We start from the raw sequence: 22,623 nt of genomic DNA, 5'->3' as shown, positions 1-22,623 counted from the left end.
TATACGCGTCATATCAATGCGTAATCGTTGATTCATCATAATTCTATCGGAAAGAACCGAGAGCTTATCAGAAAAAAATGAATATACTGTATAAATCAATATTAATTATAATTTATTCCAGCATAAATGACTATTGTGAAATTGTACAACTATTAGAGTATATTATAATTTTTATTAATTATTATATATCTTATATAACTTTTATCAATAGTTTTCCTCTTAAAATAAAAATATTAACAAATATTTAGGTTTAATATAAATATGTTACATCAAAATCTGATATTTTTGCAGATATGGAACTATAACTTCCACCAAGGCAATTTTAGACAAAAATACAAACAAATGTAAAGGTAATTAATTACACTTACATTCTTTATTTTAACCTAAGTTAATTTGTTATTTCAATACATTTATTTTGTTAACGTCGATTAATTAGCGTTGACTAAAAATTCTTAGAATACTATTTGTATTAGAGAACGCAATAAATATATAATATATATACTTGATATAAATAAAAGAAGTTCTCTATTATGCTTTCTTGTATGTAACAAGACTATCACTCGTGAAAAAAATCTTTCTTTACTTGAAAAAATTAAAATATAATTTTAACAAAAATAAATACGTCAAGAGTCTATCAATTATAAAAAAATAGTATATATATTTTATATAAAAATTTTCCAAGAAGAAATCGGTAAGATTTATATTGATTACAATGTTGCAGGTTACGGATTTGTAGACTTCGAGTCACCGATGGCGGCAGAGGGTGCTGTCAAAGCACTGGTCGCCAAGGGGATACAAGCGCAGATGGCGAAAGTGGGTATCTGGTTGCTCCGTAGACTGGACAGTGTACGTGGTTGTGCATGCAAGTACAGAGTAATACCAGAGTAACAGTAAACCTCTCTTTCTCTTCTTTCTCTTTCTCTCTATCTTTCTTTTCATTGTCGTTTCTATATTTTTTTATCCCATTCTATCCATTGCGTTTTATTGTGTTCTCCATACATTCCTTTTCTCACCCCCGGTTTATTCGCAGACTTCGGAGAGTCAATCAAGATAGATCGCACTCTCTTCGATCTTTACAAAAGAATGCGAAAACGCGCACGTTCGAATTTCTCTTTTGTTGTATGCAATATTGGAAATGTTACGCAACAACAATCAATGTTTCGATATACTACAATTGTTATTTTTAAACTTGGTACGTTTTTACGTTTAACGAATTAACATTATAAATCTAAGTTGAACATTTTTCTACGCAAGACATCGATTTGTACTTATTAAGTTCTATTAAGTTGTCACTTCGTATACAGACAGATTTATATCAGAAACGAAAAAATTTCGAAATCTTTTTTTTATAAATTCATTTTCTCTCTAGTTGCTTTATAGATGCTAAGAATCTCCATCTAATTTAAATCTAATAAAATATTTGGGGAGTTGTAATATATTTTTTCCACGAAGAGCCTCTCTCTCTCTCTTTCTCTCTCTCTTTCTTTCTCCTTCTCTCTGTGTTTCTCTACTGTCTTTTTCATTTATCTAGAAATTCTCTCCGATACTTTGTCTGTAATTCTGTCTTACTCCTACCAGACCTCTCTATCGGTGTTTGCTGCTATACCTCGGCCACAAATACAGCCGATACTATGTTATGCCAACACTATGTTTACAATCGTCATGTCTGAGAATTGCATTCTGCGAATTTCGGCACTAATTTCGAGACCCCCCGCTATAAAGACACAATAATAACCCGTCGTCGACAATTCAATTTGTGTCAATCTGAATTTATATAATTAATTAATTACATGCTTGCAAGATAAATCGACAGTAATCTAATTTTTGTCTATCAATACCATCATTTTAGAGCTTGACGTAAAAAAAACTTTATTCACGGAATTGTTGAAAGACTCGATAACAAAATTTGAAACATTTAAAAAAAAGAACGATATTGCATTGGAAGTATGGCAGCATAAGCGCGATCAGTAGTATAATTCTAGTAATGTCGATATATTGTGCAACGTTATGTTCTCCGTATTTGTAACATTAGTGATCCAAAGAGAGTATTAGCTTAAAAACTCGTATTGTGTTATACCAAATTAGATTCGATAATGTAATTGTTTATCTCTTTGCGATAAAGAAGATGGTGCTTCTTTATACGTTGTATTATATTAATTATCTTATTCGACCGAAATCGCAAAATGAGAAAAAAGAAAAAGAAAAAGCACACGCTGCCGAACGAGAAAAAAAAAGTATCGATCTTCCCCGCCTGTGTTTGTACCATTTACCCCATAAGACTAACTCCAAGTGGAATGGTTCCTCTAAACTGACCGCGGTAAAAAAAAGCACGGGGTGTGATGACCAGCAGCTGTGTGATGATAATGACGATGTCGATGGCATGCGATATGATATTATAACTAAAAGCGCGATATCTCTCATCGTATCTCTGTCTCCTCGATTAAAATCCTATATTCTTTCCCCTCAGGGATGCGCGGTATTATATTCGGATCAGGCGTTATCTTTCCTCGAAGGGGTGTTGGTTGACTCGTTGATTGACACGTACACTTATCTTACGATAATAAAAGTTTAATCTCTCAAGACGCCTACAAGGTGCATTCGGGAGCTTGGTCGTAAGATTCAAGTTTGACTGAATTATTTCATGTACTACATATGAGAAAAAATCAATTGTGCCATATCAATTGTTAAAATGTGAATACTCGTTGTATAAAAATAAAAATATAAAAATATATTTATTTTTATATTGCAGTTATCCTATATGCAGATTGTTATACATAACAGAGGATAAGTCATAGAAGTCACACGAGTAAAATGAATAGTCTGAATCAGATAAAAGGGAAAAATGAGAAAATGTCATCGAGATGAAAAGTCAAGCTACTATCGAATCTTACGCAAAATTCCGAATGCACGAGTCGTATCTTCGACGAATCTGTATAAACTTTATCGGAATAAGAATACATTAAGAAAGAGTACATTTAAAATAAACAGCGGAAGCTTGATTATTCGAATGTTGTTTGAACGATGCTAAAGAAAAAAACGTCCGATTATTCGAACAATGTTGGCCACTGAGAGAAAACATCGTTTAGGAATAATTGCACCGTTTTTGACATCATCATTCAAATAATCAATTGTTAAATAACATTCGAACAATGGAGCTTCTACATCTGTGTTTGATCATCCATATATGTATATGCAGAATGTCGTAGAATGAATGGATTTGTGTGCGCGATGAATAACGCGATTAAGTTCGCGTTACAGTGGAAAACAAGAGTCGATGGACCCGCGTGTTTATTTCCGAACAAGTCGTAAAAACGATAATCTCGCTTCATTCTGCGACAGCTCGCATATATTTAAATGCCATCAGCCTGGCTTATATATCATGATATTTTCATTATTCGTTCTTTTGTTTTAATGCATTCGCAAGATTGAAGTAAATTGTCGTAAAGTATAAGTATACTCAAGTAATCGTAGATATTTTGATTGATTTATTATATGTTGACGGAGAAGTGGTGGCATCTCGAAATATGCTTGAGGGTGCATCAGTATATCATCCAAAATACGTACACAATATCTTTCTCTTCTGTCTCTTTTTCTTTAATCTTTTTCTCTCTTTATCTCGTCTTTTTTCAAGTTCATATTTTATTTTACTCTCCTTTCACTTACTCTAACGGAATTGTTCAACGGCATAAACGGAGCATGAACACATATGTATATGTACATCCGTGTCCACGTTCACATATACATATATTATGTGTTTTGTGCGACATGTGTTCGTCCAAAGTCTCGCTTTCTTTCTTCACGTCCGTTCATTAACTTACATAACTGTATATATACATATATGTATGTATATATGTATACGTAAAAATATCTGTGCTTTTTTTATCACGCTTCACTTTCTCTCTCTTTTTCCCTCTTTTTCTACATCTTTCTCTTCTCCTTCTCTTTCTCTCTCTATCTCACTCTCTCTCTCTCTATCTCACTCTCTCTCTCTCTCTCTCTCTCTCTCTATTTCCAATGAAATGCCATTTGTTATTTGAACCTATTCTTTGTTACCGCTTTGAATGGTTATCTGTAAAGACGACGGAGACGGTTCTCGACACGTGTACATAATATATTAGAGATTTTAAATGGACACGGAGAGTTTATAGGTTTCGAGCTACATAATCCTTGAACCGGTACAGAAATTTTAATCCGCGTATTCCGGCGTTAATGCACATTTACCGGGGCGTGTCGGTTACACGCGTCACGAAATTTTTAAATACCGTCCGATGCAACTCGAGACGATCATTGCGCAAACGGCGCGTTTTGCATCAAATAATTCCACTCCTACGTGCGCACAATAGCGTCGAATTTGTTCCCATTCCATTGTCCGTGAAACGCGAACGAAATGTATGCACAGGCAATGTACTCTTATCGTTATCTCGTACACATATGTTACGAGAAACATATATATATTTCGTATCAATGAAAATTTGTCTGTAACTGCAGTAGAGAGAATTGTGATATTCTTTTTTTTATTATACAAATGTCTGACCTTTTTTTAACTCTCTTGTTTAATTATTTATTTATTTATATTCATTACATATCTGATTTTTTTTAGCTGTGCTCACTCGCTCTTGTCTCTATTGTGCCTCTATTTCTTAAGGCTTATCCGTAGAAAACGACCCAATCTTTCTTTCGATAGAGCTGGAGTCTTTGACGCGAGGATTGTTAATGACTGTATAACGATGTGTATGTGTAGATTTATCTAATATCTTATTCTCGTGCGAGCATGCTCCGCACGAGAAGGATACAAATTCGAGAGAATCGAATTTTTTTAGCAATATAGCGTATATATATTTACATATATATATATATATATATATATATATATATGTATATGTATATGTATATGTATAGATATTTGTTAGCCGAGAGAGATAAATCGAATGCATCCTAAAAGCAAGCAAATTTAGAGAGCCACCAGAATGTGGTAATGAAATTGCCATGAAGCATGATAACCTCCCGACATTGAGAATAATAATTATCTTTAATACGGTTTCACGTTGCGATATCGGTCTTCAATATAAAACCCTCCCATTCGTTCTACTTTGCGCTTGTTTCGAAATTTAGATGATGATTCCTAATATATAGTTTCACGATCTTTTCGTAGTGTATCAATGTATTTGTAGAAACGTTGATTGTACTTCGACGAGGCTCTTTTTACCGTTTACTTTTCGCTTTTTTCGAGATTACAATTAGATTACGTCTTGTTCTTTTTGTTTTCCGAGAATTAATATCTTTCCGTGTATTATTATTATTATTATTATTATTATTATTATTATTATTATTATTGTTATTATTATTATTATTATTATTATTATTATTATTATTATTTTAATCTTATTATTCGGCAAAACTTGCAATATCATTTTAACGTTCCAGACTAAGAAAAAAATCACGTAATCATACATGGCACACTCATTCGTCGCAAGATTCTCTCTATTATTTATCCATAGTTTCATATCAATTTATGATAATCTAAAAATAATGATTTCTCTATATTGTACAGGATATTTCTGAAATATAAAAATTGAAGAAATTTTGCAGGCGTGTCAAGTCGAGTTTCGAGTCTGTAAATCGTTTCGCCTGTGCATCCATTTGTAATCGTGATGAAAAAATAGTAAATAAATAAAGCGGCGATATATACAAGTCGTGGAAGTTAAAATGATAGTCCGCTCAGATTTGTTTGCAAATCTCGATATATTCATCTTATTGCTCTGTTACACAAGTAATTGCATAGTGTCTTTACTCTCTTCCCAGCAACAGGAGCAGGACCCCACCAATCTGTACATTGCCAATCTACCGTTGACCTTCAAGGAGAATGACGTCGAGGCGTTACTGGCTCAATACGGACAGGTCATTTCAACTCGCATCCTCCGCGACACTTCGGGTCAAAGCAAAGGTGTAGGATTCGCAAGGTTCGTATAAAATTCATGATATGCTGATAGTCACATTGGTACTGATTTCCCTTGAGAGCTTGCGTTTGCAAGATTCGTCTGTCTTGTTTTAAAAAATAAAATAATTTGTATATTGCATCATTTTCTTATATTATTTCGTGTTATAGTACGATTTAAAATTGTCATTTAATATTATAATTATACAATTGTATGCATACTAATATTAATTGCTTCAGAACTTGAGAGTGATTCGATATTTCTAATAACTGTTACAGAATGGAATCTAAAGAAAAATGCGAGCAAATCATCCAGATGTTTAACGGAAAGGCGCTGCCAGGCGCAAAGGATCCATTATTAGTCAAGTTCGCTGATGGTGGAAATAAGAAAAAATCGTTGTTCAAGAATACAATATGGAGAGAAACCGGAGAAGTACGTATTTTATTTCATCGATGCAAAAAGGTCTTGTAAAAAATAATCCCGATAGAATTACGCCAGTTTACAATTGTTTCTGCATTATTTCAGAACATGACTTTGAATTACGACACGAGCGGCGTCGGCCAGAACGGCGTTGCTGCGACTCACATGCTTCCCGCGGCGACCCTGACGCAGTACAGTCGTCACTACGGCCAGGCATTGCCTGGTTACAGTGTGCCAGGCACTCCCTGGGTGGCACCTTATCTCGTGCATCCTTCCCCACCACATATGCAACAGGTTGACGTGAGTTTTTATACACTTTTCGTTCATTTTGTTTTCGTCGTTTCACGCAATTGAAGAAACTTTTATCTCGGGTTTTACGGTCCAAGAGATTAGCAGATTTTTTTGCATATACTTTTAATATAATTCTTTCGAGATTTTCTTCAAGACATAGTCGTTTTAGCGTTTATGATCTAGCGGTGTTTAGAAATATCTATTAATATGTCTATGAAATTGTATAATTATTGAACCATATTGTCGAATTACGTGCTTGTTTGAAAGAAAAATCATGTTTGATCGTTGTTTTAGTTTTATTACGGGGTTTTTATGTTCTCGAGTATTTTTCTTTTTTCTTTTTCAAGATAATATTAATCACTTGCTTTGTCATCATCGAGCTTCGTCTCTCTGTTACAGATGATACCGTCGGCCGATCCTAGCAATCCGCAGTACAGTATGATTCCTCAGATTACCACGCAGATGTCTACTTTGCATCTCGGCACTGGTTCCGTAAGTATCAGCTTTTTATCGACTGTCCAAGTATAAAGTTCGAAAGACGTCTTCAAGATTGAAACTTAAAGATTATTTCAATGATAGAGAACATCTCAAGGAATGACTTTATGATTTAAAACGTTTATAGATTTTGATTTGAAAAATTTGTAGAGAAAATATGTAGAAATTGCGCGAAATTGATCCCAAAAATTCTTCTAGAATTAAATTTCAAAATCTTTATCGTCTTTCGAACATGTACGTGTTGCTCGAACTAGATTGATTCGAGTTGATACTCCTGGATTCTCGCTGCGACATGTTAGATTGTGATATCAGAGGCGAGAAAACATACTACGTTAAAAATTTTTAGAGATGTCTTTAGTACATTCTTAAAATACATAAAAATCTATCTTTTGCGCACATGCGCAGTCATCTCGTATGACAAAGTTTGATATCACGATCATATTTCTCGCCTCTGTCACAATTCCAACACGACCGGCCAAGAGCCTTAACGACCCAAAAATGAGAGTTAATCGTCTTGTTGTTTTTATTTTTCAGTACATAGCGAGCCCGCATCCCTATCCTTACACCACTTACCCCGCCCCTAGCATCATTCATACTATGCCGCTGGGCGAGTCGGAGCAGACGAGTAACGCAGCGTCCCCCGACGATTCCTATCAACAATACCAGGCTCAGCAGCCTAAGTAGGCCACGGTTTACAATAGGTCAGAATACTTTCTCCCTCTCGTAATGAAGCACGATGCGATAATATTGTGCCGAATTATGATATCCTTCGCTCGCAGGAGAGCGACACAACGTGTACTAAAGCGATCTTTCGGATTTTGCAGATGTACGATCGCGCTAAGAGTTATATAAGTTAGAAAAAAGGCATACTGATTGACGCATGAAGAGACACGCGTAGAACGAGCGACAGCAACCGACACCGAGCGGAATTATACTAAGAAGAATATAGATTTGAAACAAACTACATTACGTAACGGATAAGATTCTTCCTCACGATAAATTGACTTGCCAGCGATGTTTTATACGTTTTATCCATCAGTAAATAGGGGAAAGTAGTTGATATTTTGCAACGAGTAGGCAGAATGAATGTTGAAAGAATGTGAGAGAGCGAAAGAGAGATAACATAGAAATGAAGAAATAGAAGAGAAGAAACGCATGAGAGCAATCACGTGTCATCCGCGCGGACCAGCATGTGCTTCCGCACCGATATGGCTCCGTTAAAGTTATCTATGTAACGGTAACACATACAATCCTATACACACGTAGATACACAAAGAGAGAACGATATACAATACATCAAATACAGTACACACACATATACAGTGACAAAAAAACCGAGTTATTTACGAAGGACAGTTTAGTGTCAAGCTGATAGGCTTCCATGATGTAACTTTAGGTATTACGTTTACTAAGAACAGATGAGACAGAAACTGATCGAAACTGATCTCGAGAATTCGAGAGTATGAATAAGTATTTTAACGAGTAAAAGAGAGAATGAGAGAGTGAGAGAAAGTATGTGCGTGTGCAAATTGTAAGGGAAAAAACGAATAAAGAAGAAGAAAAAGTAATGCTGCTCAGAAATATATAAAGGAGAATTCTCTTCCTAAGGAAATAATAGTAAATAATATACGGAGAGAAAAAGAGAGAGGGAGCGAAAGACAGAATGCGCTACTTCCAGATGTGTGATAGGATTGACAGATATAACATCGAGAGGAGAAATTCAGAATTATGACTGCAAATCTCGAAAAAGGCGCTCATTTGCGTAGCCTCTTCGTCGAGAACGTGCTTTTGAAAGCACGCGTCTTCCACGAGAGCGAACTTACACTTCATCCACATTAATATTTCACATACAGATTACGTAGACTAACACAGAATACACCGACAGAAACATCATACATTCTCATTGTTCACGAGTTCTCTTTTCGGATTTTTCTTTTTTTCCGTTTTTGTTAAGATGTTCAGAGACATTCCAAGCCGAACATATATCGTCGAGCACATTGTTGCGTAGAAGTATCTTTTTTAATTTTTTTTTTTTTGTAACAATAAATTATTACAATTCAATCAAAATAATTCTTTTCGAACACGCGAAAGAGGATAATCAATTCGTTATTTTTTTTTATTTATTTTTTATGAAGATAATATTCTGAAATTGTTCCATCACGTTTAGAAAAATTTGTGATTAAAAAACTATTTTGTAATGTGTATTTTACTGTATTATATTTAATCCTTATTGCGCGACAAAATGTCTGACATCACATACGCTAGCAGTAAATATGATAAAATACATGAAAACAGCTCGTTTCGGGAATTTTAATCAAATTTCTTAGAATGTGACATGATGGAGCAATTTGGGAATCGTATTCAATGTAAAAAACGAAAAAATTGTTATTCTCTTTCTTGCTTTTTTCTGTTAATTTGTAGATAACTTTTTGGAGACAAATTGGACAAGAGGAAATACGATAAAATTTTTTTTGTAATATGTGAAAATTTCAGAGTACATATATACTGGATATAATTATTGTACGAGGAAGAAAAAGTAGAATTATATTTACGATGATTGCGTTACGGATCAATATCGATTTTTAATTGTATAGTTTAAATACAATTTTTTTTTAAATCGTGCCTTTGCAGACAGATCCGTTACATGAGAAAGATAAAGAGAAAGGAAGAGTGCGAAAAGGAATGAAGAGTATAAGAAAAGGATTGTTAATATATTTTTACGTATCGATAAATTCAGATGCGACGCCAAATTTGGTTTTCTAGTTAATATATCTGTTTTCACGTTATAAATATCTCTATATACATTTGTTTTCGTTATCAATTTGATAGATTTTGTACGTGTAAATGCATGCATTAATCGAACGGAATTGTCGGACTGTAAGAGGGAAGAAAAAATAGACACGTACACGTATATATCACGGGCAGTCCATAATGATAAAAATAAATATTTAAAAAAAAATGAGAGAAAGTCTCTAAAAAAATCAAATTGCGACAAATCGAGGAATAGAACGCGAGATAAGGAGAGGATGCGAGTATGTCTGAGATTGAGAGAAAGATTTAAAAAAATGATAAAAGTGGATTTGTTACACAAGACGAATATAATTAGAGTGTAAATTAATTTATTTTATCGAGGAAACGCGTGTTACTCTCGGGAAAAAAAAGGATAGACGGGAAGCAAGGATTAAGATGCATCGATCTACATTCGTACACACATGTATACGTATACACACGCACACACACACACAACACACACACACGCGCGCGCGCGCGCGTGTTCAAACAGATCGAGTAGAGAGGAAGAGAGTAATCGAGACGACATTTTGTCATCTTTCAAAATGTTAAAATTAATAGTTGTAAATAAATCGTAAAGTAACATCGCGCGAGAATATTCGTCAAGATAATCAGTAGTTTCGAAGGTTGAAAATCTTTAGGGCGTTGTTACGCGACTTTACGCGATAAGTCTGTATTTACTGAAGTAAGTATATTTTGCCAAAAAAAAAGGGGGAAAAATTGGATTTGCAAAAGTAAATGATTTATATTATTTGAATCCATTAAAATCATCATATTGCCCGTTCAAGTCTTGATTATTCTCACGTTTTACACCTACGTCCAGCGAGATCTTCCCTCTCCTGTGAATGCCTCCTCTCCCTATACTCATCACCGTCATCGTTTATGCAAAGTTTTGCATTGTCTGTCTAGGAATTGAGAGTCGAGGATCGAATAAAAAAGCGCGAAAGAGAAGGAGAAAATGTAGAAAAGCTTTTTACCAAAAAATATATGCGAGAGCTGCGAGCTACTCGCACGACATATACAAGAAAATGATGAAAATGAAGGAGAATAAGTGGCGATGGCAACAAACTGACAAGTAGTTAGAGTTTTAGAGGGAAAGAACGAAAGAGCGAAAGAAAGCAAGCCGAGTCGTGTAGTTATTATTATAATATTACAATAATGAGACGATGTATTATTATAATTAACGATTTACTATTATTGATGTCATCTAAACGTATGAAAGATTTTTACACTGTTGAGACTTGAAGTAAATAATATATTTAGTTTATTTTGGTACATCACGATTTGATGACGAGAGAGTGAGAGAGATAAATTGAGAAAAAAAGAAGGTGAAGAAGTAGAAAGGCGAAGTATGAGCTATTTTTTAAGAGACAGACTTATTACTCGATTTGACTCCACACATTAAAGTAAAAAGTAAAAAAAAACTGAGTGCGAAAGAGAGAGTGAGTGCGAGATGAAAAGAGAGTATGTATGAGAGAGAGTGAGAAAAAGAGAGGATAAAACCGAGATGGAGAGTGAGAGAAGCATCCATTAGCGAATGCGTATAGTGTATTTGTTGCACAAGGCGAGATTGTCACCAATTGACTGACAAAAAAATCCATATGTGATTTTAATAGTAAATTTTGAGAATTTTACTAAATAGACTTGTATACAACTAAAAAAAAAACTAAAGTAATTATCGTGACCGACCAAACGAAAAGAAAGAAGAGGGAGAAAATAGAGCAGCATTAAATAGTTGCGCCGACCCGTTCAGAAGGGGATGATGAGGACGCTCTATCTTACGTCCTCGAAATACAAGATTTTCGTAGAAGAGATGAAGAGAGAAATGGAAAAGATGGCCGGCGAGATAAAGAAGAAGCGATCGTGAGCGAAAGCATAATTAATTACGTGTACAGAGAACGCGCGGAGAGACGCGTCTTTTCTCTTTTTTTTTTTTTTTTTTTTAAGCACGCGCGGCAACGTGTCTCGCGCGTGGATAGTTAGAGAGTTGAACTTGACGAAGAGTAAAAAAAATCCCTAGGATTAAGCGCGAGTGAGCGACGAGCACTCGAATTTTAGGAGATAAAAATGAAACGGAGCGATCTTTTATCGGCTAAGATTTACAACGGTAGTTAGGTAGAACAATAGTTTAGCTATATTATAGTTAGTAGTTAGGATATACGAATAACATAGATATATATATATATATATTATATATGCCTCTCATCTTCCGTGTCCCCCTTACCACCCTTAAGGTCACGTGCTGTCATGGGGAGGAAGGAGGACACGGACATGGGGCACCGTTCAGCCTATGCACCTCGCACCCGTCAAGACTGACTGGCTATTCATATTTTAATTGATAAATATATATATATTATTCTATATATATATATGAGCTATACTTGTATAATTGTATAAATAGTAAGGAACTATTTGCTTGCTGCGCACCGCGGGTCGGGTGCGTGGGCTGGCCGGATGTGGGCTTTTGAATTTCAATCACCACGATAGGGCGCGGGAGCTCGCGGCGAATTTCGGCAAGGAGAAAGAATACGCCACGCATACACCTCCTTCCGCAGTCATCTTAGATACCGATCATTATATTCCGGAGGATCCAGATTTTCGGCGCGCGAAAACGGTCCTCTCGTAGTCTCTCCCTTCTTCGTGGTGTATGTATATCGGTGTCGAACGGACGTCGGAAGCGAAAAATCATATGAATCCTTTTTCTTTCCTCCTCTTGTACGATTCTTTGCTTCTAACGCGGAGCTTTTGTTTGCCGTTGAAGGAGCTCGCGAGCTTCCGCGCGGTGTCTAGCCACCAACAAGGGTTTTTTCGGGGGCAAGAAGACGGTTCTTGCTGTCGATTGCGGACGATGCTGCTTTCCAGCGTAAAGCTTTCTCTAGAATTTTAGCATAGACACTTTTTTAGATTAGACATACCATAGTCGATAGGCTCTGATTGTAGAAAAGAAGATGTAAGAGAGAGAGAGGAGGAATCGATTAAGAGAGCGTGAAAAGGAGAGACGAAAATGATATAGGATGTTTTTAAGTAAAATAATGTTTAGTCGAGATCGGCTTAAGAGTGCGAATGCGTGCGAGAGTGCGAGTGTGAAAAACTTTAGCGATAGGGAATAAAAAAAAAAAAGCGAGGTCCGAGGTGACTAGATCATCGTCTTGTACTTCGATTTGTACAGTCCTTAGTTTTCCAAGTTTTTAAGTCATTGTTTTTACACGTGTTTGTTAAGCGACATAGTTGTAATTAGTCGACATCTTTGTTTCTTCTTCCGCATTTCCCCCCCCCCTCCGCCCCCGCCCTTTTTGTCCCTTCTTTCTTTTTGCATTTGTATTTCCGCTCGTCCTTCGTGTTCGGCGACGAACGAACTTGTGAAACGAAGGAAGCGGGATCTGTGTGCGTATCCCAGCAAACACAGTATATAAATGTTATATACTCAAGCATGTTACATGTAACGTATATGTTAGTTGTAATTTCCCACACTCATAGATGTAACATTTTTAATATTACATCACAGAAAAAAAGGAATCCTTGATTCAAGTATATTTTTATTCTTGAACGCTATTTGATTGATTTAAGCATAGAATGCTCTTTGTAATCACAAATTTTCATTTGCCTTAATAATAAATAAGTTTGTGTAAAGTATATTTTATCCTTAAGATATATTCTTGTTTTAAAAATCGTATATGGTAAAAACAAACTTTGTCACATTTGAACTAAGAATTATTATATTTATTTGAAAGTATATCCGCTTATATCCGATGCACACTTGTCACTTGTCCTTGCAATATTTATAAGTAAATTTCAGCTTCAACCAAGAATATTTTGCACTTTGTTTTAAGGATAAATATACTTGAATCAAGGCATATTTGCATTCTCTCAAGGATACTGTTTTTTCTGTGATATATTACATTGTAGTTATATTGTCATTATATCCCAAGATAGCACTGACTTATCAATACATCAATGTGCTATTTGGTATATAATTACAATATAACTACAATGTAATATATGTTATATTAAAATGTTACATCTATGAGTGGGAAATTACAACTAACATAAATGTTACATGTAACGTATGTTATATTAAAATGTTACATCTATGAGTGAGAAATTACAACTAACATGGATGTTACATGTAACGTACACGTTATATTACCTGTTATATTTCGTTTTATTATAGCAGTGTAACAATTATATATCGGTGTTTGCTGGGTAATGTAATAATACACTGATACGAGATGGGAACCGAGAGATGTGAGACACGTGTACCCCGTGTACCCCGCTTATTTTGCGTCGTCTTTCCGAGGTTTGGCCCCCCCAGGGGAATGAATACAGGAACAAAGAGAAAAACGGGGGAGAAAAAAGATAAACGATGTCGTCGGACGCTGAGGTCTCTTTTTAAATCCGCGCGCGAGGATCAATTTGTAGAATTTCGAGAGTACTTTTAAGGCAAGAACGAAGAAAAAAGGCGTTTAGCATGTAATAAGAAAAAAAATCTTTAGACGTTAAGACAAGTTGTGTCATAGCTAGTTAAGAGATCTAGGGTGACTCTTAGGAAGTCGAATAGGTGCTGTAATAAAACAAAGTTTAACACAAGAAACAAGTCAGAATTAGATTTTTCATGAAAAGAAATAAAAAAATGAAAAAAAATGACGAAAAAAAAGCTCGAAGAAGAACGTAAAGCGAAGGGGGAGAGAGGGGGGAGGGAACGTAACACGCGCGACGATGACACATGGAGCATAAGCCACTAAAAAGTGCCCTTAGTTTATTTTGGATCGTTTAAAAAAAACGCTAGTCTTTGTGTGCGAAGAGATGACGTGGGAATTTTTAGATAGAATCTTCGGAGAGAATAAACAAGCAAACAAATGACAAAAAAAGAAGAAAAAAAAGCGGAAAAAGGACAAAAAAAAAGAGACGAGAAAAATCGCGCGCGACGAAAAAAATATTGCGAGCAGACGACGAGAATCGACGAGAGAATGTGCGAGCGAAAGTGAGAGAGAAGGAACGTGTGCGCGTGTGTGTACGTAGGTGTATGCCATAAACTTCAAAAAAGGGGATGAAAAAGGAAAAAAAGCAGAAAGATAAAACGCGTACTCGAAGAAAACCATCATCTGCCTATTTTACATACAGAAACTACAGGACACACTTGTGTGTAGAATACACACACATACACACACACATATACACATACATACATACACACAGAACTTGTACAGAAAGAAAGAGGGGAAAAAGAATGCGCGCGCTATTGCGAGGGTGCACGCTCTCCGCTGCTCCTGTATTATTAACGCATACACCCTAAAAATGTGTGTCTCTGCTATAGGGGCGTGCACACTTGAATCGGTGGTCTTTTTAGAATTACACGAGTAATGAAGAAACGGTTTGGTAAATAATTAAATACTTCGCGATGCGGGGAAGCGAATTTCCCAAATTCGTCACGATTATCGTCCCTTATTTTTGATCAATAAACGATCTGTTTTGGGGATTTATGCCGAGCGACACGACTCTCTTACTTCACCTATCCGGCATGAGTTTCCTTGAGGAGAAAGAGAGATGCGACGAGAAATGCGCTAACACAAGAATGAAGCACATTCATAACCAATAGACGCTCTATTTAATAAAATCACATTTTTTTATTGTTGCATTCGTGTATCGGTCCGGTTTTTACATTCTTCACATACGGGATAATAATGTGATTGAATGCAGTTTCTCGATATTATAATATATATAATTATATACATATATTTAAATATATATGCTTATATATATATATATATATATATATATATATATATATATATACAGGGTGAATATTATATACCGGAACACCTGAATATCTCGAAAACAAAGCGTTGTATAAAAAAATGTTAAATACAAAAGTTGTAGGGTTTAAAAAGATCTATTTTATGATATTAACAGTTTGACCTGAAGTTGCGTCCTAAAGATCAGGTCAAGGTCACAATGATTTTTTTTAATGGATATCCCCATTTTTTATTGTATATTCTTATAGCTTATCTCGAGAGCTTTCCAAAACACTATACTTAAGTATTTTTTCGTTAAGTACTTTTCGAGTTAAGAGGCTTCAAAGTTACGCTCTTTAGCATTAGCGCGCGGCCAATTAAAGCAAGAGGAAAATCACATCCGGCCGATTAAGGCAAGAGGAAAATCACATCCAGCCGATTAAGGCAAAGGAAAATCACATCCGGCCGATTAAGGCAAGAGGAAAATCACATCCGGCCGATTAAGGCAAGAGGAAAATCACATCCAGCCGATTAAGGCAAAGGAAAATCACATCCGGCCGATTAAGGCAAGAGAAAAATCACATCCAGCCGATTAAGGCAAAGGAAAATCACATCCGGCCGATTAAGGCAAGAGGAAAATCATATCCGGCCGATTAAGGCAAGATGGTTCTGTGTCCGGAAAATTAAAGAGAGAATAGGTTTTTCTTGTCAATAAAGGCATCATAACATCAAATTGCTTTTAATTAAGCAAGATGGCCCAAGGAACGTTTCATGATATCAGTTGCTGAAAATGTCCACCATCAACTGTTTGACAACAAGCTATTCTGTAGTAAAATGATGCTACAGCTCTTTGGACAGCATTAGGGATTAAAGCAGTTGCCTGAAGAATACGATTTCTAAGTTCATTTAGATCTTGTGGTTTTGTTTTGTAAACTATTTCTTTTAAATAACCCCACAAGAAATAATCTAATGCTGTGAGATCGGGTGATCTGGCCGGCCATTCAATAGCTCCTCGTCTACCTATCCAACGATCAGGAAATACTGCATTAAGATAATTACGAACATTCCTCCCGTAATGCGGAGCTGCACCGTCTTGCTGAAACCACGTATGTTCGAAGTTGTCACCCGCAATCGCTTGTATTGCTGGAACTATCTGATCTCGTAACATATTCTCGTAGATTGCTGCTGTCAAATTTCCTTCAATAAAGAAAGGACCGATGATTGAATTATTCAATAAGCCTGCTCAAACATTTACTTTTACCGGATACTGAGTGTGTGATTCTTGCATCCAGTGAGGATTCTGATCTGACCAGTATCGACAATTGTGTCTGTTAACATGGTTATTTAAGTAGAATGTTGCTTCATCCGAGAAGACTATATTCGTCAGAAAGACAGGATCTTCGTCAATTCTTTCCATCATTAACTCGCAAAATTCAAGTCGCCTATCAAAGTCATCCTCATTTAGTTCTTGTACTAAATGAACCTTAAAAGGGTGGAATTTATTTGCTTTTAATATCTTAAGTACAGATCCCTGACTAATATCATGTTGCAGAGCTACTCTTCGACTTGAGTCATGTGGGTTTTCGATGACAGATAATAAAACATCTAGTGATGTCTCCGGACTTGTTACCGATATTGGCCTACCAGGTTTGGGACGATTTTTTGCACTTCCTGTTTGCTCGAAACGCCTAATGGTTCTATGAACTGTAGATCTTGATATGCCATTATCTGCATTTCGGAAAGTGTAATTGAAAAGATTTTTAACGTCAGTGTAAGATCTTAATCTATCTCCCCATCCTCTCATCATCAAAAGCGATATGCGTTCTTGTTCTGAGAGATGTAACATTTTTGCAAATTAAAACAAACAAGAATTAATAGGATAGTAATAACTTTAATTTTCAACGTAGATTAGAAAAAATAGAGCCAACTTGGGTAAACCATTTACGACGTATCTAAACCAGAGTGAATCTCTGCCTAAACGCGCGCGATTCTTGAATTCTTGTTTGTTAGGCTGATGGCAGAGAACGCGACGTAATTGTCGTGGCGTAGACGTAAGCTAAGGCAGAGAAAAACGTAAACACAAGCGCGGTAAACGAGAGCTGCCCTTGCGTTTACGTTTGTTTAGGCCATCAGCCTTACGCGCGTTCGTGCTCGTCACTACGGTATCCACGCGCGCTAATGCTAAAGAGCGTAACTTTGAAGCCTCTTAACTCGAAAAGTACTTAACGAAAAAATACTTAAGTATAGTGTTTTGGAAAGCTCTCGAGATAAGCTATAAGAATATACAATAAAAATGGGGATATCCATTAAAAAAAATTATTGTGACCTTGACCTGATCTTTATGACGCAACTTCAGGTCAAACTGTTAATATCATAAAATAGATCTTTTTAAACCCTACAACTTTTGTATTTAACATTTTTTTATACAACGCTTTGTTTTCGAGATATTCAGGTGTTCTGGTATATAATATTCACCCTGTATATACACAAATACAATGACGTATGTATATATATAACAACATGTAATTATATATATTGTATAATAATCGGTGCTAAAATATAAAGATCTCTTTTGCGATCTCGATTATTATTAAGCATATTAAATGTTTTCCAGCTTTCTCGCAATTATTTACTATTAATATTACGAATTCATACCTAAATTGTTTACGAGCATTTTCTCGATTATTTTTGCGTCGATTGTATACGATGTTTCCGTTTTAAAATACTTGTATCACATTTATAATTAGCGTCCCACATTCTTCGATTTGAATATCCTTAGCGTGTTATCCGCACCACCAGAGACTATCAACTCAGGATTCGACCAGTCGCAGCTGAGGACCTTATCTTCGTGTCCCATGAGATCAAACAGCGGTGCCTTAGGGCTGGAAGACGAATAAAACGTTAATGCATAATCTAGTATTACATATGAATTAAAATTTAAAATCATTTTCTCAATTTACATACAGAAATTTTATATTTTTGTATTGCTCTCATATGTTTCTTAATATCTGAATTTTAACAAGTAATTTTAATTGAAAAATATTTTTCAAGAAACAATTCGATGTTGAATTTAATAATTTTAATAATGCACATCACATATATATTAAACATATTTTAAGATAACAAATTCTAATTTTCTGAAAAAATAATTTTTTCAATTCTATTACAAGGCATGCAATTTCCCGAAAAGTCCTTTTTAAAATTGCATATTATGTTATATTTTATAACTTACCTTCTGGTATCCCAAAACTTAACAAGATTATCATATCCTCCTGAGATGAAGAGATGTTCGTTTACAGTCGACCAACGCACCGATGCCACCCACTGCGAGTGAGAGGTGAACTTAACTTTCAAAATCGCACCCTCTATAAAATCATAAAACACGTAAATACTAAATCTAAAACATCTATAAACTAAATGTCGAATTAACATTTAGAAAAATGGAAAACTAAGATTTTCTGCGTTAATCCGAAATCGGAAAAAAATTTAATAGCGACTTTTATAGATAAAATATGTAAGCTGATTTTTTTTAAAAGTATTTTAATTTTTTAATATTTAATATTTTATGTGTTTCTAAATACGATCGACAAGATGTTCCGAATCAAAACTTTAAGCACCTGCAGATCTTGGGTCGTACAGCCTCACGTGTTGATCGGCCGATCCCGTTATCACAGCACGCGACAATGGCGAGTAGTCAATGTCGAAGAAACACTTATCGCCATAGATCTCGTGCTTGATACCGCCTAATTCCGAATCCCAAATCTTTATGGTGTGGTCCCAAGAGCTCGTAATGATTTCTGTTTTGTCAGACCATACAATCCCGCTGATTGCCTGTTTGTGTCCCTTCATCGCGCGCTTTGGAGCCTGCATGTAAAACGATTCATGATAATCATACAATATTTTAAGACAATTTTTTAACATGTTAATTTGACGTACCTTTGTTTTACTAGCATATTCTGATCTTGCCTTTTTTGACGCCGATTCCACATCATCATCTTCTTGTGTAGCTTAATCAGCAAAAAAAGAAATCTTATTAATTGTCATTTTATGCAATGGTTTATTAACGAAATACATTCCCTAATTAAACTGTTTTATAGTAAATGTTTTTGCAAATTTTTTGTTCACAAAACCATGAAAAATTGAATTAAAACTTTTATTTAAAAAATTATGTGCCTTAATTTTTCATTAGTATACTTACATGTTGACCATATAAGAAGTATATTGTCCCAGGCGCCAGTTGCCATTAACGTTTTGTCGTAGTTTACACTGACTGCTTCGACGCTTCTTCTATGTCCTTGGCAAACATGTACACACTCCACAGAATTTTTTGTTATATCCCAACTCCATATCATGCATGTCTGGTCCATTGATGCACTGTATACATGTATTTGTAAGTCAGTTATTAATTGCTCTTTATGCTTCACAATATATTTAAACTTTTTTCTATTTAGGTGTGCGATATATGTAAACTTTATTCTATTTATTTTCTTTTTTCTATTTGTTTATGTTTCAAGTATAACACAGAAATTTGAACATTTGTTGTAATAATGATTTGTATAAAAAAGGTAAATATTACATTCATAGAAAGGGTATTTAAAATTGACATTTTATCAAACAACTACCTGACAAAGGAAGCGTTATCGTCATTGAGAGATATCCAAGCCACTGCTTTGACAGGAGACATGTGTCCAGGAATCACAAGACGATGTTTACCCTTTGATGTCCAAATGTGCAGTTTATTATCATAAGTACCAGTTAGGATCCTAAATAGAAAAATGGATAGTGTTAATATCTTAATTATAAATATAAATATATAGAGATACAAAATACTTTTTCTATTTTTTAAAATTTTATAATCATAAGAAGCCTAACCATTTGTTACAAACAGCAACAGCTGACACCCAATCATCATGTATCAAACAATCCTTTGGTTCCGGCAAGGGATGCTTTTCTACATATTCTACATCTATCACCTCTTCTGTAAAAATTCCTCTCTCTGCGACATGTTCCACCAAAGGAGTACGTAAGAATTGTGAGCAAACCAAGAAATCAAATTCCACTTCATTTTCGACATCATTTGACTCTGCAATCAATTGATAAAAATTATAGACACTCTTACAAGTAACTCGAAAAATTAGACATGTACAAATTAAATATATATCGGATATTCCTTATAAAATTGTGAACATGTGCTAGGCAAAACATGACACATATTTAAATATAAAACAGTGATATATATTGAAAGTTTGCGATGTTTGCAAAAAAATAAGATGGTCAACAGCTCGAAAGACATTTCATACATTTTCAAACGAAAATTCTTCCTCACCTTTTAAAAGTTCATTTATTATAGTGTTTAATTCACTGGCAACTATCGAACTGTGGACTGACAGAGGATAATTCGGTACTGCATATCTGAAAAGGATATTCATAAATCAAATTCAAGAAATTCACGACGCGATAAAAAGAAGAAAAAAGGAATTCCTACCGCTGTTGTTTGGTAACAAAACGAATTTGTACTTGGGCCTCGTTCCCATCAGAATGCACAATCTCCATCGTGGAAAAGCATGAGTTCAGTGCCGCTCACGTTCTCAGGTCTCGGATACGAATAAACTAAAATCGGTCACGTGACGCGAAGAGATGGACGCCATATTGAAAATTACGCGCGCATGCGCAGACTTTCCCTCTCTCTCTAGCGCCACAGATTAATAGACAGATCGCCAAAGGCCTGTCTAAAGAAGAGACTGCCATCTTCGTGCGATAGATAATAATATATACATATATGTATTAATATAAATATATATATATAATATATATTTTAGATATAATATAGATATTTTATACATGTATATATATTTTCACGCCTAACTTTCACATCATCATGCATTACATAATCAATGACGGATTCAGCTTTCAGCGCCAACTTCAGTTCGCTCCGAAAGAGTGGGAAATTTAAAGTCCACGAGAGCGCGAGATTCCAAAAAATAATTTGGAGCTCCTTGAGATCGCAAAATCCTCTTCTTTCGCGTCTGTCACGAATATGTTTATCTTTCCATCGACGTGATCGCGATCGAAAAAGTATATGTATCGATCTCCTCAAAGTCTTGCATTATCGAGCGCGATAATTGCGAAGCCAGCCGCAATATCGAGAGTGGCGCGCTCGGTGGCACCGAAAAACGGGAACGTGTCTCGGGCACAGTAGACAGATCGCCAAAGGCCTGCCTAAAGAAGAGACCGCCATCTTCGTGCGATAGACTTTGCCCCTTACCGACACACTTTGCCCCTGGTTCGAGTCCGTGCTAAATTTCGTAGACTCGACCAAAAGACTTTGCCCCTGGTGCAAGTCCAGGCTAAATTCGTTTGACATTACCAACAGACTTTGCCCCTGGTGCGAATCCAGGCTAATTGATCATGAGACCAATTAGAGAGATTTGGCCCCCGTTGTGTGTGTGTGTGTGTGTGTGTGTGAGAGAGAGAGAGAGAGAGAGAGAGAGAGAGAATATTTTACATATATGCATATATATATAAAATTTATTAAATATAAAAAATATATTTTTTACACATAAAATGTTTTTTTATTGAAATAATCACGATTTTAAATGTGATATAACACAGTGTTCAAAAATTTTTTAATTAAATTTTTTAATTAAATTTTATTAAAGAAAATTACTTGAAATTTTTTACATTAAGAATTTAAAGGCTCCTTATTCTCTTGTAGAAATTTATCACTACGCCAATTAATCACTTATTTTGAGTATTTAAAATACTATAATATACAGTAATTTAAGTATTCGAAATAAAAGTGATTAATTACTCGAAATAAGTGATAAATTGGCGTTACTAGTAATAAATTTCTATAAGGGTTGAAATAAAGTATAAGAGATAAATAGGCTATATGTGAGCCGTATGCGAAATGTGAGATGTAAGACGCATATTGAAATTTAATTTTTCGATATAACTTT

General features: G+C 35.2%; 2 protein-coding genes across 10 annotated transcripts in view; one reads left to right on the top strand and one right to left on the bottom strand.

The window, feature by feature from the left end:
• Window positions 1-15,419, top strand: part of shep (RNA binding motif single stranded interacting protein alan shepard) — a 75,079-nt gene extending 59,660 nt beyond the window's left edge. For 7 of the 9 annotated variants that reach the window (XM_085482491.1, XM_085482493.1, XM_085482490.1 and 4 more), the window contains 8 exons: window positions 292-350; window positions 722-873; window positions 5,803-5,960; window positions 6,215-6,368; window positions 6,462-6,656; window positions 7,047-7,139; window positions 7,677-7,843; window positions 7,967-15,419. In XM_085482491.1, the coding sequence (XP_085338617.1) occupies window positions 292-350; window positions 722-873; window positions 5,803-5,960; window positions 6,215-6,368; window positions 6,462-6,656; window positions 7,047-7,139; window positions 7,677-7,826 (961 nt within the window). In that variant the 3' untranslated portion in view covers window positions 7,827-7,843; window positions 7,967-15,419. The remainder of the gene's footprint in view (window positions 1-291; window positions 351-721; window positions 874-5,802; window positions 5,961-6,214; window positions 6,369-6,461; window positions 6,657-7,046; window positions 7,140-7,676; window positions 7,844-7,966) is intronic. The other 2 variants (XM_085482498.1, XM_085482497.1) reach the window with 2 other exon arrangements.
• Window positions 14,332-21,309, bottom strand: LOC114936302 (ribosome biogenesis protein WDR12 homolog). The gene is made up of 9 exons (XM_029309467.2): window positions 21,150-21,309; window positions 20,991-21,076; window positions 20,537-20,747; window positions 20,287-20,427; window positions 19,863-20,038; window positions 19,601-19,671; window positions 19,282-19,528; window positions 18,897-19,029; window positions 14,332-18,546 (listed from the first exon to the last, which is right to left on the bottom strand). Exons 1-9 carry the CDS (start codon window positions 21,215-21,217, stop codon window positions 18,408-18,410), a joined length of 1,272 nt encoding a protein of 423 aa, XP_029165300.1. The 5' UTR covers window positions 21,218-21,309; the 3' UTR covers window positions 14,332-18,407.
• Window positions 21,310-22,623: the final 1,314 nt, after the last annotated feature.

This window comes from Nylanderia fulva, unplaced genomic scaffold, assembly GCF_048542155.1.
Source record: "Nylanderia fulva isolate GAGA-0341 unplaced genomic scaffold, ASM4854215v1 Scaffold21, whole genome shotgun sequence".
NCBI classification, from domain to species: Eukaryota; Metazoa; Arthropoda; class Insecta; order Hymenoptera; family Formicidae; genus Nylanderia; species Nylanderia fulva.
The sequence above is the reverse complement of the archived record's forward strand: the minus strand, read 5'-3'. Positions and strand labels throughout refer to the sequence as shown.